Here is a 27,880-nt window from a genome sequence, read left to right as displayed (position 1 = left end):
GATCTTATGTTAGGCGTTCTTTACTCTCCCCCACCCAACGTCCCCCTAAAACTCCCAAGAAACAAAGGAATGGGAAGAAACTTTAGAGGTGATAGATATGTTTATCACTTTGATTATGGCATATGTCCAAACTCATCAAACTGTATACATTAAAATGTATTCATTAAATACATTATGCATACATATGTATTAAATGCATGTTTTATGTATCAATTATACCTCAAAAAACCTCACATAGTGGAAGAGGCTAGGGATCTCTGTGGGGTACTTTTTTAAAAAAGCTTTTATTCATTTACTTTTAGAGAGGGGGGAGGGAGAGAGAAAGAGAGGGAGAGAAACATCGATGTGCAAGGGAAACATCCATCAGTTGCCTCTCATGCCTCCAACTGGGGACCTGGCCCCCAACCCAGGCATGTGCCCTAACTGGGAATTGAACAGGCGACCTTTAGGTTTGCGGGAGGGCACCCAACCCACTGAGCCACACCAGCCAGGGCTTTGAGGCGCTTTTATAAGAAGCATCCAGAGATGGTTTGTAATGGTTTAAAATGAGTATGTATGTTCTCATCCTTTCTGTATGTCAGGAACCTGGGTGCCATGCAAGCTGGTCCTCTGGTTCAGGGTGTCCTACAAGTTTGCAGTTATGGTGTCCGGTGGGGCCATAATTTTCTCAAGTCCCAGCTGGGGCAAGTTCTGCTCCAAGATCAGTCACTTAGCTATTGGCAGATTCAGTTCCTTGTCAGCTGCTTGCTGAAGGGCCTCAGTTTCTCACTGACCATTGTGGCCATCCTTACTTCTTTGCCACATGAGCATACAGCAGCTTCCAACATGGCAGCTGGCTTCCATCGAGTGTGCAAGAGGGGGCCAGCAAGACAGAGTCAGAGTCCTCTGTGACCTAATCTTAGATGTGACAACCCTTCACGATAGTCATATTTTGTTAATTAAAATGGGCTCACTAGGTCCTGCCTACTCTCAGGGAGACATGATCAGACAAGAGCATGAATATAGGAGGGCTGTCCCCTAACCCACACTATTCACATGCCCTGGGGCTTGCGAGACTTGGGACCCAGGGATAACTCCAACTTTTCTCGTTATACTTGTGCCATAAATAACGTGGGACCTGGACAACTTATTTTTGTGCTAGAAGTTTCTTTCTTGGCCTATATGTGTTATCATTTTTTTGTTATTGTTCCTTAAAAATTTGAGGAGCCTCACATTGCCCATGATTAGTCACATCAGCAGCATGTAATCCTGACAAAGTGTGATGTGATGAGAAGGGCCCTTCACCTGTGGCATCTTCCTCCCCAAACCCATCACCCCTTCTAAATGTGAAGAAAGCCTCAGGCAGGTCCCAGCTGCCAGGGACTCTGTATAGTTCCTGACCAGTCCTCCTCCTGGATGTCAAGGTCATTAAAAACAAAGAATGCCTGAGAGATTGTCTCAGCCAAGAGGAGCCAAAGGAGACATGATGTCAATGTGTCATGGGAAGTTCTGAGGCAAAGAAAGGACACTAGGGAAATTTTTAGGAAATCTAAATAAATTATGGACTTCAGTTCATGATAATGTAACTAGATTGGTTTGTTGATTGTAACAAAATCCCATACTAATCTGTTACAATTAGGGTATATGTGAACTCTGTACCACCTTTGCAATTTTTTTGTAAATCTAACTTCTAAAATAAAATGCTCATTTTTTAAAGAGGTCTACTTATTATTTGTAAGGTATAAATTTTGGCATATAAATTTTACTACTAATTATAACATTTACATCCTCTGTCATGACTTTTTATGAATAGATGGATATGTTTAATGTATTCATCTTACTAAACAGTAGTGGAGACTCAATATAGGCATTAATATAAAAAATTTAGTGACCATTCTTTTTTTTAATATAAAAATTAATTTTTGGGACAATTTTAGGTTCACAGCAAAATTGAATATAAAGTAAAGAGACTTCCAACATGTCCCCTGCCCCCTCAGTCTGCCACACTGTCAACATGGCCCCAGAGTGGTGCATTTGTTATAATGGGTGAACCTACATTGACATGTCATCACCCAAGTCCAAGCCTACATTAGGGTCACCCTTGGTGTTGCACTATTCTATGGGGTTCAACTACTGTTTAATGACATAACCATCATATAGAGTAGTTTCACTGCTTTAAAAATCCTGTGTTCTGCCTATTCATCCCTCTCTACCACCCAATCCCTGGCGACCAGTGATCTTTTCACTGTCTCCAGTTTTGCCTTTTCCAGAATGTCATAGAATTGGAATCCTAAAGTATGTAGCCTTTTCAGATTGGCTTCTTTCACTTAGTTACATGCATTTAAGTTTCTTGTATATCTTTTCATGGCTGATAGCTCATTTACTTTTAGTGCTAAATAGTATTCCATTGTTTGGATGTTTCAAAGTTTATTTCCATTGACTTGTTGGGGAACATCTTGGTTGCTTTCAAATTTTGGTAACTATGAATAAAGTTGGTATAAGCATCCACATGTAGGTTTTTGTATAAGTTTTCATTTCACTTGGGTAAGTACCATGGAGCACACTTGCTGGATCAATTATTTCTTTTTTATACACTCAGAGTGCCATAGGATAATATTCAATTCTCACTGTAATTATGTTTCTGTCAATTTCATCTATTCCTAACATTTTTTTCATTTGTTTCTTAAATTTTATGAAGCATGTGGGGTTTAATAAGGCCAGGTGTCTAATTCTATTGTAATATTTATCATTATATAAACAGATTCTTCTTTTCGACCAAAATATTTTTTTAAGATTTTATTTATTTATTTTTAGAGAGGGAAGGGAGAGAGAAAGAGAGAGAGAGAGAGAGAGAGAGAGAGAGAAACATCAATGTGCGGTTGATGGGGGTCATGGCCTGCAACCCGGGCATATGTCCTCACTGGGAATCAAACCTGCAACACTTTGGTTCGCAGCCCGCGCTCAATCCACTGAGCTACGCCAGCCAGGGCCAAAATATTTTTCTAGTATTAATATTTCTAACCAAATAATCTTAACAATAATGTTACCATAAAACCATCAGTTGGAGCACCAGGGAGTCTCCCCCATTGGCCAAGATGGTGTCAGAGGGAGGTTCTTACACTGAGTGCACAAAAAACGAGCGAGGTAACTGGACAGGAAAAAGCCCATCCCCCACTCCAAGTACCAGACGGGAGGTGGGACCAGGGGAAGGCAGGCGCATGTGCCATAGAAGTCAGAATGGTACAGCGGGAGGTGCTGGACCAGAAAGGCCTGTCAGTCTGCTTGGGAGGTGGAGCCACCTAAAGCATGTGAAAGTTTGAGAAGTTGACTCGTCATTTTGAGAAAGCACATGGTACTTCACACACCCAAGCTAACATAACCCCAGTGGAATAAAGAAGCTCTCTTGCTTGTGACCTGCACTCACTTGGTGCACTTTCCTGTTCTCTCCATGCCATGTGGCCTTAGCATCCATGTGGCCCATGGCCTCCAGGAAGGAAGCTCACTCTCTCACCCACCTGGTGATGCTTTCACCCATGTGTTCATGTGCTCTCTTGCCTGGGAGCACACGACCATGTGGCTCCAGTAGCCACATGGCTCATGGCTGTGCAGGTTCCACACACAGGCTCCAGGGGGAGCCTGAAGTGAACGACAGCTGGGGACAAGCTAAGCCACCTGGATGGGGACTAAGACCACTTAGTAGCCACCTGTGGGCTCCAAAGGACTGTATTTTAAAATAGAGTAGGAGCTCTGGACATGGGCTTCTGTCTTGGTCTTGCTGAGGATGGATGGACTCTTTTTCATGACAGAAAGAGGAGATGGTCTCTGAGAGTCCACCATTCTCCCAGCTCACTCAGCACCTGAATAAAACCTCATTCCTTTTGCACCAGCATCTGCCTCACAAGACTGGCTTTTGTGGTGGCAGGCAGCTGAACCTCCATTTTTGCTGAGTTACAATAATAGCTACAACTTATCAAGCTTTTACTAGGCCAGGCAGTGTACCAAGTGCCTGTTTAGCTAGGCCCCTTGTGGCTAAAGAGAACCTGAATGAAGGAAATGGGCATCTAACCATGTAGCTAGGCCTCGTGGGCAGAACTGGACAGTCCCTCCGGCCTCATGGAGACTGATCAGGACACAGCCACATCCTTAGCAGAAGTCTGTTGATTCCAGTCTAAGGCTGTTCCTGCTCCTCTTCTCTCAAGTTCTGTGTGGGAGCCCTAACCCCCAGCACCTCAGAATGTGACTGTATTTGGAGATAGGATGTTTAAAGAGATAATCAAGTTAAAATGAGTTCATTAGGGTGGGCCCTAATCCAATATGACTGGTGTCTTTATAAGAAGAGGAGATGAGGACACAGACATGCACAGAGGGCAGACCATGTGAGGACATGGGGAAGATGGCCATCCAAAGCCAAGGAGAGAGGCCTCGGGAGAAACCAACCCTGCCAACACCTTGATCTTGGACTCTCATCCTTCAGACCTGTGAAAGAATCCATGTCCATAGTGTAAGCTGCCCCATCTTTGGGAGTTTGTTAGGGCAGCCCCTGCACACTCACAGAACAGGCCCTCTGCAGCTCCACTTGGGTTGAGAGGCCCTGCCCAATCCTAGCTTTTGTTGCCCATAGGCCTTGCCATCTGTCTGCCTTCTGTGTGGCTTCCTTCCCACTCTGTTCCCTCTTCCCCCAGGCTGTCTCTCCTCTGTCTCCTGCTCTCCTTCTGGAGGTATAATAATAGTGCTGCACCTCCTCTGTTCCGGAAGCAGTGTCTCATTTAGCTCCATCCCACAGCCCTTCCAGGTGGGTGCTATTATTAGTCTGCTCATATGGACAGGCACCCAAAGATGGCAGAGGGGAAGGAAGTTGCTCACAGCCATACTACTAGTGTCAGAGAGTCTGGCTGGTCCTGGCTAGGGCAGAGCCTTGGCCAGGTCACAGCACAGGCTCTGGTTGCAGGCTGTGTGCAGGCAGGGTGGCGTGGAAGCTGAGGCCGTGCATATGGCAGCCACTGAATCCTGCTTAAATCTGAGAAGTCAGCAGCATTAGTCCCCATTTCCTATGCAAGGTGGTGAGGGCCTCCAGGGGCTAAGCCACTCAAGTGCTACGATAGGGGAAATCAAAGGCATCTGAGAAGCTTTAAGGGCAGCTGGACTCTGCAAGGCTTTGTTCACAAAGGGAGTGCTTCAGTAGGGCCTTAGGGAAAATGTTCCAGGGCTAAGCTGCTCACAAGTCTCTTTGGACAATCTGCCCCTTCAAGGAGCCAGGCTGCAACAGAATGAAATGCCTCCTCCCTCTGATGCCTGTGGGCCCAGTGCTCTTGCTGCCGACACACTCCTCAACAAAAGGAATGCTGCTGGAGGCTATGCAGCCCCCTTGTCAGCACAGAGGTGGGGAAATATGTGCAGAGTAATAATTATTTCTCGAAGATTCATAGGACTCTGTAACTAGACGCAAATCACAGTGAGGGGTGGGGATAGGGGGGTCAATAGACCAACCCAACTGGGAACAATGGGGTTGAGAAATTTCGTACTCTCTCTTGTATCCCTTTTGAAACCTAAGCACCCCCCCTTGCCTCATCCCTTCTCCCTTCCCTCAACAATGAAAAAATGCTTAGACTCCAGACTCTCTAAAGATCAATTTGACAATTAGTCCTCCCGTCTTCTTGAGCTAGGCCTTCTTGATCAACAAACCTTCCCTTGTCCCAGACTTTGTTCTCTTGTGTATTGACCATTCTATTAAAGCATCAGGCACACATACCCTGGGCCCATAACAAGGCCTAACCTCTTAGCAGCTTTGAATTACCTACCTACCCACAATACTTTGAGAACCCTTGTAAATGTTTCAATTTCTTTTAAAATTAGAAAGAAAAACATATAATTTAGCCTAAACTATATTCATCTCTAGGCCAACTCAGCTGTAAAATATAATTTTTATTTTTTTTAAATGGAGAAGGGGACTCATGAAGGCAGAAGTGCCTGGGGCCCATGGAAGTCACCGTGGGGTGTGCTTTTAACATGTTTCTTGGGCCTTTTCATGCTAGGGTCTGTCTCCTCAGCCTTGGGTATCATTGTCAATTCCTCTTCTGTTACCATGTCCTGGGAAGGGAAGCTGGGGTTGAGAAAAAGAGAAAAAAAAAAAACAGTGGGACCAAAAGATATTTGCACACCTTTGTTCACAGTAGCATTATTCATAATAGCCAGATGGTGGCAACAACATGAGTCATCAACAAATGATGGATAAGCAAAATGTGGCCTGTCCTTACAATGGAACATTATTAATCTACAATAAGGAATGAAGCTGTTATACATGCTACAACATGGATGAACCCTAAAATATTTTCTAAGTGAAATAAACCAACAATATTTTTCCCTATCTTTTAAAAATTGGTTTTATAGAGGAAGGGAGAAAGGGAGAGAAACATCAATTTGTTGTTCCACTTATTTAAGCATTCATTGGTTGATTCTTGTATGTGCTCTCACTGGGGATTGAACCGCAACCACAGTGTAGGGGGATGACGCTCTAACCAACTGAGCAACCTGATCAGAGCTTACCCAATAATTTCTCAAATGCACAGAGGTCTATGGGCAGAGAGCCATTCCCAGAGAGCTCTTGGCATTCAGGTGGGCTTAATAGACGGATCTCACGGTCTCTCCCCCAGCTTAAACTACCTTATGCTGTAGATTGGTAGGTTTACTTGAATGGCAGAGTATTTCTGGAGGATCACACACAGGCAGTGCTAGGAAGGAGAGCTGGGTGGCTAGAAAACCTGATAGAAGGGAAGTCTGGCTCGTGTGAATCATTCCATAGGCTCTGGGGCACAGGTCCTGTCCCTGGCTATCTGGCCCCTGGCCCCAGGGTGATGGGCAAAGGGGTGGGGACTTCAAGTGTGACAGCCTGATGACAGAGGTGGTTGGGAGAGGCAGCTTGGATTGGCCAGCCTGCACATAGAAGGCCTGCTCCTTGGCAAGTCTCTACATACTGGACACCCTTGGGAGGGGGTGTCCCTCCAGGGCCAGTAAGACCCCAAGATATCAAAGCCTCGGAATACAGAAAATAAAAGACCTGATTAACATGCAAAGAGAAGGAGCAGCCCAGCCAAGGATCCAACAGCCTGGAGCAGGACTGGGGGCTGGAAGTCACCATCCTAGTGGGAAATGGCAGATCTAAGATATGCCATTTTGGGGAGCCCCCCACCCTCCCATGACTTCAGCCTTTGAGCATCGTCTGGGAGGTGCTGAGGAAACTGTCAGGACCCAGCCAGGGCTCTGCCTGTGGTGTGCCCTCCTGGCCTCTGGCACATTCAGTCACTGATGGACATCTGTCCTTCCCACAAGACCAGTGCCTCTCCAATGGTCTGTAGCAAAGGAGCAAATTTTGGGTTTTGCCTCTTTAAAAATTTCTAATCTTTTGAGAAACAATATGTGGTTCCCTGTACACCCAGTGACTTCAACAACATCCTCGTTGGTTGAGAACTGGGGCAAGGAGATTAGTCAACTGAGGATGTAGAGACAAGGTCAAATCACTTTACATCCTTCTAAACACCTCTGCTGAAAGTCTGTGCCTCTCTTAGTGTGGAAGACTGTGAGCAGGGCAGCACTGTAAGCACAGGGATGGTGTCGTTTTGGCTGATCATTGTGCTCTCAGAGCCAGCACACAGGAGACTGTAAAGGGTTGAATTGTGTCCTCATAAATGTATGTGTTACAGTCCTAACCCCCAGAGCCTCAGAATGAGAGCTGCTTGAGGACTAGGTTTGTTGCAGATGTAATTAGTTAAGATAAAGTCACACTGGAGTGGAGAGAGCCCCAAACCCAATTTGACTGTAGTGTTCTTATGAAAAGGGGAAATTGGGACATAGACAGAAGAAAGATGCCATCTGAAGATGAAGGCAGAGGTCTGGGTGAGACTACCAGAACTGTGAGATGCCAAATTCACACACTACCAAACAAATAGACATATCTTTGGGTAACGTCTGTTGAGAGTCCACAACCTGCTCAGCAGGCCAAAACACTAAAGGAGGATGGCCCAAGGGCTCAGCACCCATGAACGGGACAACCGGTCTACCGTGCACATTAGATGCTTGGCAGGAAGCCCCTAAGAAGATTTTTGGTTTTTTAATTGAGGTGAAATTCACGTAACAGAAAATTCATCATTTTAAAGAATTCAGTGGTCTATCATATATTGATAATGTTGTGCAACCACCACCCCGTCTAGTCCCATATGTCTTCCTCCCTCTCAAAGAAATTTCTGTATCCATTAAGCAGTTGCTCCCTATTCTCTTCCACCACCTTCAGCCTTTGGCAAGGTCTAATCTACTTTTACACGAGTGGAAACACACTGTGTGGCCTTTTAAGTGTGGTTTCTCTCACTGAGCATCATGTTCTCTAGGTTTATGCACATTGTAGAGTGTGAGAGAGCTTCGCTCCTTTTCATGGCTGAGTAATATTCCAGTGTTCCAATGGAATGACTGGCCTAAAATGTTTTACACAGTGAATATGTGTGGGCTGAATAAGAGAATAGAGAGTTGGAAGGATAGAGACAGAGGACGAGTGGACTGTGGGAACAGAGAACAAGTGGCCCAGGCCCTGCAGCCCTCTGTCAAGGCCAGGAGTCTGGTGGGGAGTCTGCAGTTAGTCACAGGAGTGTGGAGGAGGAACATGGGGCATGTGATGCGGCAGGGTGGGGGTAATGGGTGAGGAAAGCAAGCTCTGTCCGAGAGTGAGGGAGAGGAGCGTGGGGCTGCTGGCAGGGAATACGCAGGTAGCAGATAGCCACTAGGGGGCAGATAGGGTGCTATGTAGTGAAAAGGCAGATCTAGGAAGCTGGGAGCAGTTCTGGATGTATGGCCCAAAGGGAACTGACTCCCTTGGAACCTGCAGGGGCTTCGGACCAGGGCTGACTTGCTCCCCTCTCCAGGCCAACTGAGGCAGAACTCCCCCTGCAGGTTTGGGAAGGCAACACCCAGACGCTGGCAGGATGGAAGGCAGGATTCTGCGGTTGGAAAACCATCGCCAGCCATCTTGCTTCTCTTTATTCCAGGTGCCCCTGGCCAGCGAATTCATTGTAGATTTTCACACACACAGACCTGGACCAGACCTGCACAGTGCTGTAAATATCAGCTGTGGGGAGCAGGTTTCTCTCCACCTGAGCATCAAGGGCAGGGAGTCTTAGCTGCACTGGGAAGTTTCCAGCTGCACGCAGCAGCTGGTATAAAAAACAGCCAACTAGGGCAATGTTGGCCCGTGGGGTGACCACCTAGGCAAGGGACCCATGCAGACACACAAGGTTCTGGCTTGCTTTTATGTTCTACCATTGCTATCTTGAAATTCTTATTAATTTTTTAAATAACTTGATTCTTTTTTTTAAAGGATTTACAACCATTTACTTTTTTTTAAAGATTTTATTTATTTATTTTTAGAGAGGGCAGAGAGGAAGATAGAGAGAGAGAAACATGAATGTGCGGTTGCTGGGGGTTATGGCCTGCAACCCAGGCATGTACCCTGGCTGGGAATTGAACCTGGGACACTTTGGTTCCCAGCCTGCACTCAATCCACTGAGCTACACCAGCCAGGGCTAATACCTTGATTCTTAATTGTGATAAAATACATATAACATACAATTTACCATTGTAACTGTTTTTAACTGTACAGCTCAGTGGGATTAAGTACATTCACGTTGTTGTGCAACCATCCCCACTGTCCATCTCCATAACTTTATCTTTCTAAACTGACAATGTCCCCATGAAACACTAGCTCCCCCTGCTTCTCCCCCAGCCCCTGGCTCCCACCATCTATTTTGTCTCTATGGGTCTGACTCCTCTAGGACCTCCTGTGAGTGGAATCGCACAGTATTTATTCTTTTGTAACTGCTTATTTCACTGAGCATAATGTCTTCAAGATTCATCCATGTTGTAGTGTGGGTCAGAATTTCCTTCCTTCCTTTTTAAGGCTGGATAATGACCCATTGTATGAATGGACCACAGTTTATCTAAAACTTAATTTTGAACAAAGGGCCTCACATTTTAATTTTGAAAATGGGACCCACAAATTATGTAGTGGCCCGGTCACACTGAATTGAGCAGGGTATGTATGTCCTACCTGCCTGCTTGGAGGATATCCAGGAGTGACTCAGACAGTCGTGGCCTCCTCCTTCCCTGGTCCCTCTCCACCATCATCCTTGACATGCTGCCCACACATCCCAGTGTGACTGTCGGATTTCTAAGAATGTAACTTGTGTGACAAAGACGAGGGGGAACAGGGGGGCAAAGGGGGACTCAAAGGGCCTGAGAAAGGGGTAGGAGAGGAAAGGTGATGCTTTATACATATTGTCTCTTTAAATTAAAAATGTTTAAGGCTGCATCTTCATGTGCAATTTCAAACTGAAGGGTTTAAAAATAACTTGCAGCCCTGGCCAGGTGGTTCAATTAGTTGGAGCATCATCAGTACACCAAATTTGTGGGCTCAATCTCCAGTCAGGAGCAAATGAGAGGCAACCAATAGACGTTTCTCTCTTACACCAATGCTTCTCTCTCTCTTACCCCTCTTCTTCTAGGTTTAAAATCAGTTTAAAAAAAAAAAACCCTTATCCTCAGGTAAGGATTAAAAAATAAAAAAATGAGAATAACTTGTGAAACACTGCATTTTTATTTTTTTCTTCAGTCACAGAAGCAGATGAGTGGAATGTTTTAGGATTAAAAAATTATCCCTCAAAAAGAGAAAATCAGAAAACCTATTTACAAAGCATAGTAAAGGTTTGCATTTGTTTTTCTCTGGGTCTGAGCCCCATATGCTTCCACAACCAACCATCTTCTTCCAGATTTCACCTTCACTCTTTGTGTAGTGCTCAGACCTTGCTACCTCCCTCATTTCAAAGATTCCGTATTTATTCACTTTTCATCTTTACCTTGAAACAGGGCTGCTTGTTTACCTTGAACACAGCTGCACTGTGGTCAATTTGCTCATCACTCCCACCCCAGCCTTCTCCATCAGGGCATACACCATTGCCAGACGCCCTGTAAAAACCCTTTAACATGTCATTGCCCCCTCCTGGCCCCAGCCCAGCAGGTGGAATTTAAGCAGAAAGAATGAGGAAAGGGACAAGGCCACTTTCGGCAGGAGCAACAGTCCTGGAGGAAATGTTCCCCTTCACCCCTGGCATGACCCTGGCATTCAAGGACCACCCCCCACCTCTCCTTCCTCAGCCCTGACTGTTGGGGAGATCTGCGAACCTTGGAGAGACACCCTGGCCGCAGCCCCCTCCCCACAGAAAGGCCTGCACATCTTGTAGATTGTGCTAAGAAATTATTAAAGTTAAACCAAAAAAACCCCAAAGACATAGGGATGGAGGGGTTAGGCCCTCAGGGCCTCCAACACGAAAACATCCTGTTCTGGGCAATCAGTCCAGTAGCAAGAGCTTGCCACCTGGCCCAGGACTCGGCTTCTCTGGGCTTGGAACTCTGGGTAAGGGGACTCAGAAGTCGTCCCCAGCACTGCAGGGGAGATAGGGCAGCAAGGCTTTGTTAAAACCACATCCACTTGAAGCACCCTCTTAAACCTCTTGCTTCTCAAAGTGGGCCTCTGGAGTGAGGGCCCCACCTGGGGCTAATTAGGAATGCAGAGTCTCAGGCTTACCCCAGACATACTGAAGATGAATCTGCTTTTACTCAGCCTTCCTCCTCCCGCCCCGGGGGAAGGACAGTGCACTGCATGCAGAGAAGCCCTGCTCTCTTACCCATCGGGAAGGGCTGGCACCCAGGTCTCTTCTCAGTGCAAAAGTGAAATGACATCTGGGACTCCCTATACCCAAGGAGATGCCCAGAAACCTCAGGAGCCCCAGCTAGAGGCCCTGAGCTGGCCTGTGGGTCTGAGCATGCAAGACACCCTGAAGCACCTCCTGCTGGAGTGTGCTTCTTCTTCCCCAGGCGGGACGGGCCTGCCCTCTATGACAGGCATAGACTGGACATTCTGAGACTTTCCTAGAAGTCATGGACTGTTTAGCCTGATTTGGAGAAAGGGAGATAAATAGAAGCTACAGCAGACACACACACACGCGCGCGCGCAAACCCTGAGACTTTAGAAGAGGCCCATGTACAGGTTCCAGTGGAGCCCACAGGCTGTGGGGCAGCGTGGGGGCTTGGTACTCTCTGCGGACCCCAACCTTGCTTCTGGATGCTTCTTGGATTCAGAGCGGCTGTGGTAAGTGTAGTACCTACTTGATTTATTTTCCTTTTCAAAGAATCCTGTGGGATGGGTGTTACGGATCCCACTTCAGATGGACAAGGCTTGGACAGTCAGTGTCTTGCCCCCAGTGCCCATTGGGGAGAGGGCAGAGCCAGGATTCAAACCTAAGTCTGTTGTATTCCATCCTGCCTCCGGGTCAGAATTTGCTTTCCCATCACCAAAGGAGATTAGTGTCAGAAGACAACTCAGAATGGCCACAGGGTTTAGGTGTGAGGAGAAGGACAGGAAACTCCCAGAGATGACACAGGAGACCCAAGAACATTTGAACATGGAGAAGAGGGGCCTGTGAGTCTCAGGGGAGGTGGAAAAACCTGAACAGAGGCAGACGTCCGTGGGAGAGCTGGTCAAAGAGCAAGTCACAGTGCCTTCCCCGTGGCACCTTCAGCTGGGCTGTCCAAGGATCCCTCTCTCCTTGCATGGGCTAAGGCCATGCCTGGCACACAGGGAGACCTTGGCAGATGGTAGCCCAAGCTTACCTAGGAGGAAGGCACCCACAGCCTTGGCTGGCGCTCCACCGGCGATGGATGCTGACATGGTGCACACCATCACCCTACACCATCACATCTCAACGACCCCACTTCATTTATTACCAAAATATTGCAGAATTCCAGTCATAGTCACATACAGGGCTTAACACAAACCTGATACCTGTGGAGAGAACTAAGTATTCGAACAATCGAATGTTTGGAACTGTTAACACCCCAAACCATTATCACTCTGTACTCCAAAAATAAGCTCTGAGAGCTTTGGAAACTGAATTAAAATGTCTACACAGCTATGAACAATTGTTTAATAAAACTTTTTTCATGTTTCCATTACATGTAAATATATCAATTTGGCATCTCTATAAAAACTCTGAAAATGGTGCAAAAGTTTCATTCTCTTCGAGAAAGCTATTAACAGAAAATATTCACACTTCACTAAAATTTTGAAAAATGGTCTTCTTTCAAAGCTTCTTTATTAATCTGAAATCTTCTGAATTATCAAAATCTAGGTTTGCTTTTTCCTCTTAAAACACTAAAGAACATTTATGCACAAGGATAAAAAGGCAAATAGGGAGATGGAAAACTGAGAAGGGCTTTCCCCCCCGAAAATTAAAAAAAAAAAAAAAAAAAAAGCTAGTTACATAAGCACCCTCACAATAACACAGTGGGCTTCATTTTATTGTTGACTTTGGACAGCAGTGTCACACTTTATTGAAAACAAACCCATGTAAAAACAAAGTTAAAATGAAAAATGGTATCTGAAAAATAAATTACTTTATATAAAACAAATCAGTAACTTAAAACACCAATGTACAAAATGTCTACCCACCTACTGTACAGAACACGGGGATCAGCCAGTGGAGCCCCCGCCCCCAGAGTGAGCCGCTGTGAACAGAACATTGCCTGTGAAGAGGTGGTCCTGACCGACGGACAACCCTTCTCTCCTGTGGGGTGGGGTGCAGTGCAGCCCTCTCCAAGCCACTGCTCGGACCACTGGTTAGCCAAAGGTAGGTCCTAGCAGTGACATACAAGTATTTTCTTCTAAAAAAATGACTAAGCAGTAAACTGAACTATGTTACCAAAAGGTTGTGGAAAAGTAGCCACTACAATCATTAGAGGTCAGAGGCAAATCAAAAGGTTTAGAACCTTCAATCCCACGGAAGACCTGGGATTCAGGCTCTACTGCTACTGTAAAGAAGGGTCCATTCTCAAGGCCACGCACCACAAAGCACTGGTGACTTCCATTGGTGGCTGGCCTGGGGATCTGATGAATGGGAGGGAGGGAGGTGCCTTAGGTCCTGGGAAGATGGGAGGAAAGTTCAGGTGCAGGGCTGGGGTGGGGGGTGGGCAGCTTATTCTTACTCTTTTTTCATCCAACCTAGGAAGGCTGCAAAAAGCAGAGGAAAAAAATCAGGCTGAATCAGATGTGAAACAGAACAGCTGGGTAATGCTAGCTTTAATTTTCAAGCTCAATAGCGGCCTCAGGTCAAAGGCCCTCATTTGGAGGCCAACCAGAATAAGGTACTGCCAATCACTGTCACAGGGTCCCTGTACTTGTCTGACCCAGCAGGGCCCTCTCAGCTGCCTGGCGCAGCGCCTTGAGGCTGGTTTCCAGTACTGACACCAAGTGTGCACTCTCAAAGGTTAAGGTAGCTCTTTGACAAGGGAAAGACTCGCCTGAATAAAGAATGCAGAGCCCACCCAGCACCATCTGCTAATGAGAGGCACAGCCAGTGCAGAAATCACAGCCTAGCATGTTACACTGAAAGCTAAAGAAGGGCAGAGCCAAGGGTGAAAAATGGGCAACTCCACTGGAACCAGGTTCATAAGTTCAGAGCTGCTTAGTCTATGACTGTTAGGGGGAGTTACACAGGCCAAGAGAATTCAATCAAAGCCTCTGGTATTTATAACCAAACTTCTGATAAATTAACTTTATCTACTCTTAATTCTTTTTCTTCCAAGTCCCAAATACAAGCATTCATTTTGTGAAATACAAATATGATTGATCTACGTAAAACTAACTTTTTTAAATGGTTTTTTTTTCAGACTGTGACTTTTAAAAATGGCTCTTCCTTTTGCAAACAAGCCTGGTTAAGACACAAGGAACTTTATGGACACAGGGCCAGCATCTGGTACCCAGATGGGGATGACAGTTGCTTTTCAGGAGAAACATGTCAAAAACAGAATCCTGCCACAGACCTGCACATCCAAACTCCCAAAGAAACACAATGGGGTTTTAGCTAGAAGGCTGTGCAGAGAGTGACGGGGTAACCACATAACGTAATTCGACTGACCTGAGAAACTTCAGGCAGCTTTCAAAGGCTCACATGCACTTTCACATCTCCTCCTCATCCAAGCCGGCATCAGAACCATCAATATGGTTCAAATAAAAGGGAGGGTGGAAAGAAGTCGAGGTCCTGGCTGCAGGTCCAGCGTCATATCAGAAAATGAGCAGAGTGAGGGCTAACAAGAATGTGTGTCGATGAGGAGGTTTGAGAGTCAGTTTCGGAAGTGGGACTCTCACCTCTGAGAGGGTGGCTGGCTCAGGGTCGCACAGCCTTGAAAGGCACACTTTTCCAGAAAAACATCCCACTCCCAAGGTGAAGAGCACTCTGGGGCAACACAGCAGGACCCTCCTTGAGTTGGGTTCTAGGAGGAAGCATGCCAGCTACCTTTGACTCAGGACCTGGGAAATTATGTTGGAGGGAGGCTACCCTCCATGGCACAGGCCAACTTATGAGACGAGGCCCCAAGGTATGAACTTGGCCTTTGGTGGGGAAACAACATGGCAACTTCTTATACGTGGGAGAATAATGCAAGCAGCTGGCAGCCCCTCAAAAATGTATGAGGGTAACAGGGCAGGGATAAGCAGCCTTAAATTTACCAAGGGCTTCTCAGAACACTGATCTGCTCCCCCCCCGCAATAAATAAATAAATAGACAGACAAATAGATAAATAATGCTGCAATTCCATGATCTTGATAACTAAAAAACAGCCTATCATTATGTATTTTAGTCTCATGTCAAGTTAAAAACTGCTGGTACTAAATTATCTTGTTTTTTATTCCCCCTGTACACTAGTTATTTATAAAAATCAGATCGTGCTCTGAGGAGTTGCCTGGAGAGCGGCCCTGGCTGCTTCTCGGGCCCTCTCTTGCACTCTCCCAGCTGGCTCCCCATTTTAAAAAACACCACCTGTGACTGCACAGTCCAACATCACAGATTTGTAACTGCTTTGTCTTGAGGCAAGTTTTTGTTTAAGATCTTATACATCCTCCCTGAATGCTAAGCTGTCTGTACCTCACCTAACCAAAAAGAAAGAAAAGGTAAAATAAAAAACAAAACAAAATTTGAGCAAAACAAAATCAAATTTAATGGTCTTAAATGCAAAAGTAAAAACAAAAAACACAAAAAAGCAAAAGAAAATTAACAGAACAGAACAACCCAAAATGTCAAAGCAATTATGAAGAGAACTTTGAGGGTTAATCTTTAAAACTACAAATCAAAGGGTTTTTTTGTTAATAGATAATTGGCAAGAAGTACTTTTCTGCTGAGTGTTCATATGAAAGCAAAGTTTCAAAACAAAATCCAACTAAAACAGAAAAGGCTAGCACTCACAAGAAGGGATGCGAGAAATACAATGCTCAAATGTTTGTGTTATTAAAAATAGAGCTATCTTATGCATCCGAGCTATGTTAAATGCTCTTGGAAACTGGAGAAATGGCTGTGAACAACAATATCCAATGTGTGGGGCGCAGTGCATGCAATGTGTGGGCAGGGACTCAGGGTGTCAGAGCAGCAACACATCTTCCGGCATGCCTGGGCTTAGATCTGACTCAGGAATATATGGAGTTTCCCTGAAACTCTTTGGTCCATTCCCACTGATGCCCAGGCTTAGGAAACACTGTGTCCTCCTCTGGAGGGTCTGGCCTGGCATTTGGCCCCCCTCCCCAGTGGTAGTCCACAACAGACAGGCCCAAGGCCAATGCCAGGACCAGTCGGCAGAGCCCGGGGCTAAGTGAAGAGGGGGTGGCAATGGGACCTGCTTGGGGAAGCAATTTCGTGTCAACCAAAGCAGAAATCGCTTAAAATGTTGAAGCAGTTGAGAACGTACACTCAGCATCTGTCTAACATCTTCAGATTAAAAATGAAAACTAAAAGGTTCTTTTTTTTTTAAACCAGTGTGTGGAGACACCGAATGAAATGGGTGTTAGACAGTCTCAGGATTAAAGCATGCTTCAGTTTCACCACATCCCGAGGGACTGGGGAGTCAACGCAGGCTACTTAGATGTCTGTTTAATATATATTTTAAAGGAAATAACTTAAGAAACTTAAAGTTGGTCTACCACTGTGGGATTTCAAACATTTGAACATGTCGGTTGCATCTCAGAGTATAAAAACCTTTTTCACTTCTCATTTAGACTAAGACAAACACTTGTGAAAATTGGCGCAAAATGAGTTGTACACTAACAAAAAAGTTTCAACTTCTTCACTCTGAATTATCTATTCCGTACAAAAAAGCATGAGTGAGTTATTTGTGGGACTTGTTGGTTTTGAAGGAAACCTGTAATATTTTGTCCCCCAGGCGGTAGCCGTTCAGGCTTGCTATGGCCATCGCGGCTTCTTCATAGTTTGTCATGGTCACAAAACCAAAGCCTTTGCACTTGTTGGTGTTGAAGTCGCGAATCACTTTCACATTGGTGACGGCGCCAAAGGGGCCAAACATCTGCCAGAGGATTCCCTCATCAGCATCTTGACCAAGGTTGTAGATGAAGATGCACCAGCCCGAAGACGCGTTGCCTGGGACATTGACACCAGAAAGCCCACTCATGTGATCTACACCCATAGGGGAGAACCTAGCAAACAGAGAGCACAGCATTCAGGTCAAGGTCAGTGTGGGCCAATGTGCCAACACCACTGGGGGAGCAGGCAGGGAGGCACAGGACTGGCTCAGGCCCTTCCCTCTCTCCTCAGCCAGGAATGGAATCCCAAGGCTGGCACACCCCACCAGGCACCAACAAGGTTTCTTCTTTGTAACTGAGAGGAATTCAGTGGGGTGGCTGAGGGAGTCCGTTGATTCTGAGGAGGGACACTTGTTGCGCCTGGAAGGTCAGAGACTCAACCGATTTCACTCAGAGTGATGGCCTGTCAGTGGCTGACCAGCTGCTCCCTCCACCCCTCCCACTGTGTGTGTGGCAGGGGGTTCCTATTAGTCATTTCCACGCTTCCCACATTCCAAATGATGGACGATTCTCCACACCCACTGAGGGGCTCTTAACACCCTCAGATTGCCCTGGAGAAAACACTTCCCTCATACTCCATGTATATGTGCTGGGGAGGCCTGCATCTTTTTCTTTTTCCAAATTTTGTACCTTCCCTGGTCATGACCTGCCATCTCCAAGGGCTCACAGCCGAGCGGTGCCTGGTCACACATGCCACTGTGGAGGACCACTGCTGGCACAGGGAAACTCCTTGCTAAAGCTCTGGGCACTTTCTGTGGCTGGTTCCTAACAGCCCAGAAGGGCCAGGGGCCAAACTGCAGGGTCAATGAACTGTACCAAGAATGTATTCAAAGTGACACGTTTAGTTACATCAAACTAAACCTTCTACTAATGTGTGGCTATTGCAATAATGATTAAGGCAGACGACAAAATTGTTACTGAAGCTATGTGGCCCTCTAGATGGTTCACAAATTAAAAAGTCATAGTCTCAAGTCAATTTAAGATCTGAAAGTACAGCATCTGTGAAGCCACAGAAGCAAATGGAGCAGTACTCCCCGCTCCAAAACAAAGTGGGGCTTCCAGCTGTGGGGCTTATCTAGGGGAGAGTGGGCCCTTTCGAAGGCCATTAAACAGATTCACCTTCTGAACAGATGTGACCCTAGGCAGGGTGAGCAGCCCTCAAGGTACAACCGAACCAAGGGTTGTATTCAACACAGGTATTGAAGATTCCAGACACATTGTTTGCCATAGTTTTGACTTGATGAGAATAATTTTAAACAGCCACACCAGAATGTCTGAATTGATTCAATAACTCCAGTAGCTTGTCGGTGATCCCGAGTCTGTCTGGGATGACAGTGAGACTCCAATAGTACTGAAAAATGGGGACGGGAAAAAGGCACCCAGCCAATCCTCAATGAGAACTGGAGTTTCCCACTTTTAAAAGGACCCCCTTTCCTCTAAGTTTTGTAGGGTCCCAAATACAGACCCGACTTACATAGTTAACCTCTTCATGTAGCTATTATACTGCCAACAATTTGATGTAATATTTTACTGCCTTTTATTGACATGATTCTCATTCTTATGAACCATTGTTAATTAGTTTTTCTTCTGCTAACTGGAGCTGATTTCTTTCATCCTGAGATTAATTTCTCTGATGGCGCAAAAGGATGGCTGACCTTCCTTATCTGGGGTTTCTCCTCAATGTGGAAAGAACAGAGGTACTCTCTCCTCTTCTAGGTTTCTCTCTCACTTGTTCTTATCTTAGTCTGCCTTCTGTGGTGAGTCTTTCCTCCCCTCTCCTTCCCCCTACCCCACCATGTCCTCTGTTTCTTTCTGCTCTGTTCCTCTGGCTGTCATGCCCCCTTGCCTGCCTGGCCAGCAGCCCAGCTCCTCTGGCCTCCCCTTTCTTTTATACTCTTTGTTGCTGTGACCAAGCCTCCCTCTCCTCCTCCGGCTGCCCCTGGTTTTCCAGTTACCTTGCCCGACAGGCAGTGAGGTGGGCTGCACTATCTGACTTCCACACTGGCTCTACCTCCAGATTTGCTTCTAAGGACACTCACCCTGGAGAGCTGGCTCTGGAACCTGAGGTAGCTGAGACTCTGGCTTAGGGGCTGTGAAAATGACACCGTGCTAAATGGCATCTGTAGAAATGGGCAGGGCTCTGTCCAAACTCACTGCTTAAAGCAAAGATTGGAAACCTGTCATGTTGCAGAGAAAAATCCTTAACATACCTGAGTAAGCCCTGATGCCCCTTCTTGAGGGCCTGACAAAAACCAAACGGCCACTAAGTAGAGATGGCTGTGATTGCTGAGGGCTAACACACCTGATCCTGGAGGCCAGGTTACTGACTTGAACTGTCCCTGTTCCACTAGGTCCTGGTAACTGGAATAATTTTTAGTATAGAAAGACTAAGGAATGTGGGGAAAATGTTCAGTTCTATGATGGAGCTTTTAAACAGAGGGCACATAGTGTGTAGACACCACAATAGGTAGGTGGATAAGCAAGGGCTGCCTTAGGGCTGATGATCAAATTGTCTAAAAACTCTCTAAAAATTCTGGAAGAACAGCTCTCGCTTGGCATACCTAAGGCTGCATCTTTTTCTCACGGAGGTAGAATAATCTTTTACCCTCACAGCTCCACCCCTGTGCCACTAGAAACCACACGCTGGAATGCTGTCACCCGCTCTCCCAGTAGCTGCTGGGAGCTGGCACCATCTTGTAGATTCCAATCAAAGACAACACTCAGCTGAAAAGATTTGGCTTTTGTACAGATACCTTTATGATGGAGAATGGGACTTGGAGACACAAAATGATTCTGAGTGCAGCCCTCCGATGAGATCAGTCAGGCACACCCAGTGCTTCCCACTGCGTGCAGCCACCCAGCCGTTGGGGCTCTAACAGCTTTCAAAGCACTTGGGCCATGGTGGGAAGAGGCTGGTAGGTAGCTGAGAGCACTGCCCTCCTGACCCACCTGAATCTCTGTGCCTGGTGATGCACGGGGCCTCCAAACCGTCTAGCTGGCGAGTGGTACAGCTGGGAGAGCAGGGCCATGTTTTTGTTCTGGTTGGGGTTGGCCGCAAACTTCACTGTAATGGGCTCGGAAGAACCTGGGGGTTTATGACCATTGAAACTGGTAATTGCCTCTTCTGCTTCCGAACGTTTGTCAAACCGGATAAACGCAACCCCTCTGGACAAACCTTTTTAACAAATCAACAAAAATGGAGTTAGGGTGAAAAATGCAAGGATTTTTTAAAAACTGAAAAGCAAAAATCAAGTCAGTCAGTCTACTGTAGTTCAAAATGGATGCCTGGTTAATGAGATAAACAAAAATTAAACCTAAATATGGAAACAAATGAACAAATTAAAAAAATGACAATAAAAGATTAAGATTCCAGACTTTCTTCTGAGTTTCTTGGTGCCAAAAGATACTTTGATGACAGACACCCCAAAGAGACAGCCACATTAGAAGCAATCACACTCCCAACCCCATCACTATTTCAACACCAGGTGCCCACTACAGTGTGGGAGCCTGGAAGGGGTGGGTCTGAGGAACTCTGCCTGGACTCTGGGCCCTGCCCTGCCTGCCCTGTCCTGCCAGCATGCCCAGGAAGCTGCAGTGCCTCTGAAGGCCTGTTGTGAAGTTGTGAACAAAGAGCAACCTGGCCTCACAGCCCGGACAGGTCTTCACAGCCTACTGCCATTCCAGTGGCCCAACAGAATCTCTGGCTATGTGGTGCCCAGCTTGCCCATCCCCTTCATCCTTGAAGGGCATGGGGTCCCAGGAACCAAGCCTCATCTGAAAAGATCTTTCCTGCCATCACCTCCCTCACCACTGTGTGGTCCTGGGACCTCCTGGACCCTGAACTGCTCTTAGAATCAAGTGAGGCCACTTACTCTTTCCTCCTAAACTACATAGGCACACATAGGAGTGCCACAGCCCTCACAGACCCCCAGCAGGTTAAGAGTCACTGCCTTAGGCCCACTCCATACCTGGTCCTATTCCTGCATGGGATGGGCCAGGGCCCCCCTGGTGTGGCTTCCATCTGCCTCAGGAGGCACCCTCCCTGGCTGCCTAGGTTGAAGCACTGTAGGTAAACCCTGAGTCCCTTGGCACAGCAGGAATGCGCCCAGGCTGCCTGAGGTCCAAGGCCCAAATGCTAAAAGCAGTGTCTTGACAGCTGGCATGAGTGCAAGACTGGAACAAATCAGTGGGAGAGGGCTCAGCTGCCCGCACCTCCCTGTCCACCTGTATTCTGGGTCTGGGGGGACAATGAGCAGATCTTGGCCTTTGGAGAACTCAAGGAAGGAGGTGGAGCTGGGGTGAGGGAATATGGAGCCACAGAACCTGGCTCCTTCTCCTGAGAAGGAATGGGGATCAAGTGTGAAGGTTCAAGTGTAGTGGAGAGATGACAGTGAGGGCCAGTCTGAGGGTGATGTTGCTGGGCTGGAGTTATGGGTGTCACTGGTGGGGTGGCTGTGGTTGACAGCCCTATCCTAGACACTCATCATGCCTGCTAATCACAGGCTGTCATAAGCCACATTTTCTTCTCTAGACGAAGGCTTCCTGCATGTGGTGAATGAAACTGATGAAACCAGGAAAGCCCTGGCTGGTGAGGCTCAGTAGGTTGGGCACTGTCCTGCAAACCAAAAGGTCGCAGGTTTGAATCACGGTCAGGGCACATGCCTGGGTTGTGGGTTTGGTCCCCAGTTGGGTCACATGCAAGAGGCAACCACACATTGATGTTTGCCTCTTTCTCCTTCCCTCCCCTCCCCTTCTATTGACTCTCTAGAACCAATAAAAAAACCCCACTCCAGCACCTCTCCTATTTCCCACAGTGTCCCACCAACTGCCTCCATGACGGGTACTAGGCATGGGGCATGGGTCTCCTCGACTGGTCTGGAGACCACAGAGGGCCACAGAGAGACTCAGGAACATTCGGTGGGGTGCTGAGATGACAAAAACCATTGCAAGACATGGCTGACCCCACGTTTGGGCCTGACTTGGATGTGGTACCGTGGGCCCTACTGAACCACATAGTGAGCAGTCAGGGACCCTGGCACTAGGATTTCTTCATTGACAACTGCAACATGCAGTGGACAGCCCATGCTAGTTAGTATGTGTCCTAAGGCACACACTAACGGTCTCACTGGGAAGCTTCCCCGAACCCCAGCACAGAACCCGGGGAGCTATCCAGCAGCTCCCAGTAGCCTCTAGGCTGCTCCCAGCAGTGGCTCCATAGCTCCTTAAACGTAGCTTTCACACTCACACAGGCAGACACTCACTGAGTTAGTGAGGTCAGACCAGGCAACTCACATGCGTGCTTCAGGAAATTCTAGAACTTGAGTTTATTTTTCAATTTCAATTCAAAAGAACACCTAAAAATGCTCTTTTTATTTGTTCTTGAAGGGCACGAAAAACAGTTTAGACAGATAGAAACCTGAACAAAATCTACCTGTAGGCAAAAGATGCTGAAAGCTGGAGCTGGCTGGCTCCTATAGGGAGACAGCTTCATTCTATTTATAAAGACCTCAAGATCAAACAGAGAGAAAGTGTGCATGCAAGTGGGACTTTCCTGTTGCGTTTTGTCAAATGGTTTTCAAATGAAAACTTAAGAGTGCAATGGACAAAACCTGAGAAAGAGAAAGAAAATGCTATTTTAAAAATATAAAAATAAAAACAAAGAAAAAAGAAAATGTTAACGCAAAAGGATGTTAATTCACATATTTGGTGAATGTACATGCACTTCTGAAGATAGCTTTGTGTGTTTTTTTCCTTCTAGTGTTTTTTTTAAACTTTATTTATTCATATTTAGAGGGAGGGAGAAAGAGAGGGAGAGAAACATCGGTGAGAAAGAAGCATCAATAGGTTGCCTCTCACATGTGCCCCAACTAGGACCAAATCCAAAACCCAAGCATGTGCCCTGATCTGGAATCGCTTTGTGGGACAAGGTCCAACCAACTGATCCACACAGGTCAGAACCCTCTAGTGTTTTTTGGAATTAAGAGTGGAAACCAATAAATGGCACAATCTCCAGATGAGTAAACTATAAAGTTCACAATTAAAATGGATGAAGAAACAGAAATTAAAAAAAAATTAAGTTCTGTCAGTTCAGGTTGTAAGGTTTCTTAAGAGAGCTTCCCCAGTTCTTCAATACTAAAAAGCATTGTCATATGAAGGCAAACTTGCCTGCCACAGTCCTCTGCCCCAGCCCCCTATGGGCTCCATGGCGTACCAACAGAGCAGCTCTGGGTGGGTGGCCTCTTCTAGAGCAGAGGGAAAAGGGGAGCCTACAGCCCTAGGGGGCTCACCTTTCTATTTCCCAATTCTACCCCCAGGTCAGGAAGCAGGGCTGGGGGAGGAAGCCCCTCATCTCTCCCTTCCCTTCCCTCTTCTCTTTTGAGGATTCCATGACAGAGAAAGGCGTGGGGGTGGGACTCCTGTCCCTTCATTGAAGGCAGAGGCTGGCAGGGAGGCCTGAGGGAGAGAGAAGGTGCAGGACACCACCCTGAGGTCACTGCTGAGCCTGGAGTGCAGCTTTGGGCACCCCTAACACTCTAGGAGACAGAAGTCTTACAGAGGGAAAGGAGGCAAAATCCTTAGCAAATGGCTGAGGGAGCTGTCTACAGAAGGGACACAAAAACTAGGTGGCCGGGAGAAGTCTCCTCAAAGTGGCTGGACTCCAGCTCTAGAGAGCAGGGCTGTGCTTGGCAGAGCTGGACAGAGATGCACAGAGGCAAAGCTGGGATTGTGTGAGCTAAAGAAACAGGGCGGTGGAGGCAGAAGGTGGGCTCCAGGCAGACGCTTCTACACAGGTGGGGCTGGGAATCCATACGTGTACTGACCAGCTGACCACATCGTTCCCTCTCAAAGGGGGCTTCAGGAACCAAAGGAAACTCATCTGGTGCAGGCCATGGGGGTTCATCCCAAATAAACAGGGTCCTCACCTGACACCCACCCTCTACCTTAGAGCAAAGGGGTAGAATAAAGGAGGCAATATGGGTGGGGTAGGGCCCACATCCCTATGCCCTAAACTGCTGTTGTAGCAAGCATCTGTCAGACTCGGGGAATACCCAGAGCTCCTATGAAATGCCCATGGCCTGAGTCTGTGGACCATATGCCATAAGCCACTTTTCCTCAGGCCCCTTGGGGACTCAAGCTGCCCACTCCTCTCATGGCCAGGCCTCAAGAGGCACCAATCTCAGCTCCCACAACCAGGGCTGAAGAAAGGAGAACAGTAGGCAAGGCTGCCTGCCCTGAAGCACACAGCATAGAGGGAATGTGGAAAACCGTGTGTGCCCCCGCTCCCTTCCTCTCCAGAGTCTGCTCTGCAAAGGGGAGCTCATCTCAGAGCTATGACTTCCTGTGACCTAACTACCCATTATTATTTTTTTTTTAAAGCCTCACCTGAGAATATGTTTATTAATTTTTTAGAGCAAGAGGAAGGGGGAAGGGGAGAAAGAGACGAAAGAAACATCGATGTTAGAGAAAAACATTGTTCAGTTCTCTCCTGTGTGTGCTCAACTGAGGATGGAAGCTGCACCCTGCTGGTGTGCAGGACAGTGCTCTAAACCACCCGAGGAACCCGGCCAGGGCCCAACAGTTTTAATACCACAGACAAGGAGGTGGTGAATACTCTTGTGTCGGAGGAACATAAAAATCAACCACAGACAAGTCTATCAGCTTCACTGGGCTCTGTGGGCAAGAAGCTTCCTTTCTAGTTTGTTGGAATATTCCCACTCCTAGTGGGAACACAAGTGAGGAGTCCTAAAGTGGACATGGCCCAAACTCACTGCTCCCCAGACAGAGGTTCGCATAGGAATTGGCAAGGGATGTTCCAATCCCAGTTCCTTGGCCAGCAGGGCATGCGGACCATGCGGTCAGTGCCGGAACTCAGATTCCTGCCTACCTGCCCGCCAGGGCTGCTTCCAAGGGTGTGTGTGGAGCCTCAGCTCAGCTGTGCCTGACTGCTTCATGCAAAACCCAGAGCCCAAGCAGCTAATGTCCTGAACTGAGATGACCTGAGCAGGGCTGGGATAATCAACAAGAGGAATTCGGCACCTTTGAGTTCTGCGGGTGGGGCATCTAAATGAGAAACAGTTGCTCTGGTAGCTTCAGGGCAGTAAAAAGAACTGGACCATGAGGTAAGACTGTCACATCACAAACTAAGTGCCTGTAGTAAAAACAGCAGCAAACCCTGAACCCCCGTCACAGACCAGACCAGGACATTTGGGTATCTAAGGGAAGGTGTGTCTTGGTGCCAGAATGTCTTGGTGTTTTCACCATAAAATGCCAGCTTGACGTGGGGACTCTTTCATGCCTCTTTCTCATAAAACAAAGGCCAATGTCATTTCACTTCAATTCTGTCTTCATTGGTAGAACCACTAACAACATTAAATTCAAACATGACCTGTCTTCCCTAGAAAACCCAGCCTCTGCCCTAGAGGAAAACCTCACCACGCATCCCAGGCCACAGCTGTACCTGTCGTCTGGTCCACGAGGACCCGGGAGTTGATGATTCGCCCGAACCGAGAGAACATGTCCTCCACATCCTTCTGGGTCATGTTCCTGGGGAGCCCGCTGATGTATAAGTTGGCATCTTTGATGACCTCTGAGCTTGGGCGAGCATACGACACCTTAAAGACAAAACCGCTTCCTGGGGTTAGGGTAGGGAAGTGGCCAAAGCACCAAAGGAGGGAGTTAAATTCTGGAGTGAAAAAAAGCCAGCCTATGGTGGGAAAGCACACAGACACCCGCCACCCATGGTAGTGCCTGCTGGGCACTGCCTGTGGGCCAGGCAGTGGTGAGGCAGCAGTTGGCGGCGTTTTCTTACCTGGCCCTCACATCTCAATGAGAACGTTATTCCTATTTTGCAAAAAGAATGACTGTGGGCCCACAGCTGGTTGATGTCAGGGCAGGGACCCAACCCTGCCATCCATTCTCCTGCCCAAGGAGAGCCCCAGGGGTAGTGGGCAAGAGCTGGGTGCTGCTGGGAGTGGGACATGCACCTGCCAAGAGGCAAGCTCACTACAGGAGTCCAGATGGGGCCCTCGAGTGCAAGGGGAATCCCAAGTTCCACACTCAACTCTTCAATATTACATGACTCTAGACCTCTGGGTTTATACTTTCCAAACTTGAAGAAAGCGTAAAAGGAACTTTTGTAGTGGCTTAGATGAAATGGTATGTGTGTGCACTAAAGGTGGCAAGGGGAGCCTCCAGGGGCTGATGGGAAAAGGTCTTTGGTGTTTTTCAAAGAAAAAGTCTTTGAAGAAAAAGCAACAGCTTTGCAGACCCTGCAGGTCAGAAGGAGGGATGGATCCAAGGTCACACTTCTGCTGGGAAGGGGAAGCTGGGAGGAAGACCTTCTGCCTGCAAAGGGGCGATCTGGGGAAATGGGACTCAGTCACACCCAACAGGGTCAGAACCAAGCGAGGAGACTGGGAGACGGGAGGGGAGGAAACAGAACCATGTGCTCCAGAAGGTGGGGACTCTGCAGAACTTTCTCTCTGAGAGTCACAAAACTGATGTGATGAGTGGCCTGAGTCCATAACATAAAAGCAAACATGACCTCTTGGTGTCACTGGGCAGAAGGAGGGCACAGACAACAGGTGTCTGCCACAGTGGAGCTCAGGCCTGCCAGGAAGGGCAGGGGTGTGCCAGGAACACACACATACCTGGCTCTGTGAGGGCACAGAATTTGTCTGGTTTGTTTGTTGTCTGGTATGTTGTAGGTGCTCAATAAATGTGCTAAGTGACTGCTGAATGCAGTGGCTGTAATGGGGTAGAAAGGGCGATACTGCTGGGCCACTGGAGTGAGCCAGGAGTGGGCAGGGCAGGGCAGAGGAATGGGGCTGCACAAGGATGGGAATGTTGCGATGTGAGACACGCAGGGCAGGCCTGAGCCAGAAAGGGGGCTAGCCCTGTGTGTGTGCCATCCACGGGGACCCTCCCTTTACTGGTGGGGCTGAGGAAGCTATGAGCCACAACAGAAGGCCTTGGACAGTCACCACTCAACACACATCTGACATGCAAAGCCACAATTCTGAGCAGACGGGGGGCTCCCCAGAGGCTCTGGAAGTGCCAGGGTTCCAAGGTGCTGATGGTGTCCTTGACAGTAACGGTGAGACAACAGGGGCTTGGCCCCGATGCCAGCCCAGGGCAGGAATGAATGGGGCAGTGCTGGCCACTGTTTACCTTAATGGTTTTGGACTGGAGCCGCAGGCCGTTCAGCGTATTTACTGCTCTCTCCGCATCCTTTGCAGTCACATAGTTCACAAAGCCATAGCCCAGGCTGTGTCCTATGGGAGAACACGGGCACACTGGTAAACCAACTGAAAGCATGAGCATGAGTGAGAGGATGAACAGGGCTGTGCCCTCCTGTGTCTGGCAGGGTTCAAAAGAGCAAGGCCAGAGAAAAGACACAGAAAAAAAATGGGTGTTAAGAGCCAGGGCCTGCAGGAAGTGAGTTAC

The 27,880-nt window shown here is 47.4% G+C and overlaps 1 protein-coding gene across 2 annotated transcripts in view; it reads right to left on the bottom strand.

Annotated features, from left to right (window-relative positions):
* Positions 1 to 5,881: 5,881 nt before the first annotated feature.
* ELAVL1 (ELAV like RNA binding protein 1) overlaps positions 5,882 to 27,880 on the bottom strand; it is a 43,878-nt gene continuing 21,879 nt past the window's right edge. The window contains exons 3-6 of one of the 2 annotated variants that reach the window (XM_036032738.1): positions 27,605 to 27,708; positions 25,893 to 26,046; positions 20,384 to 20,609; positions 5,882 to 6,079 (exon numbers count right to left, since the gene is read on the bottom strand). In XM_036032738.1, the coding sequence (XP_035888631.1) occupies positions 5,929 to 6,079; positions 20,384 to 20,609; positions 25,893 to 26,046; positions 27,605 to 27,708 (635 nt within the window). In that variant the 3' untranslated portion in view covers positions 5,882 to 5,928. Of the gene's footprint in view, positions 6,080 to 13,735; positions 17,549 to 20,383; positions 20,610 to 25,892; positions 26,047 to 27,604; positions 27,709 to 27,880 lie in introns of those variants that run through there. The other variant, XM_028534171.2, reaches the window with a different exon arrangement.

This window comes from Phyllostomus discolor, chromosome 8, assembly GCF_004126475.2.
Source record: "Phyllostomus discolor isolate MPI-MPIP mPhyDis1 chromosome 8, mPhyDis1.pri.v3, whole genome shotgun sequence".
Classification (NCBI taxonomy): domain Eukaryota; kingdom Metazoa; phylum Chordata; class Mammalia; order Chiroptera; family Phyllostomidae; genus Phyllostomus; species Phyllostomus discolor.
Note: the sequence above shows the minus strand (reverse complement) of the source record. Positions and strands in the feature narration are given on the sequence as shown.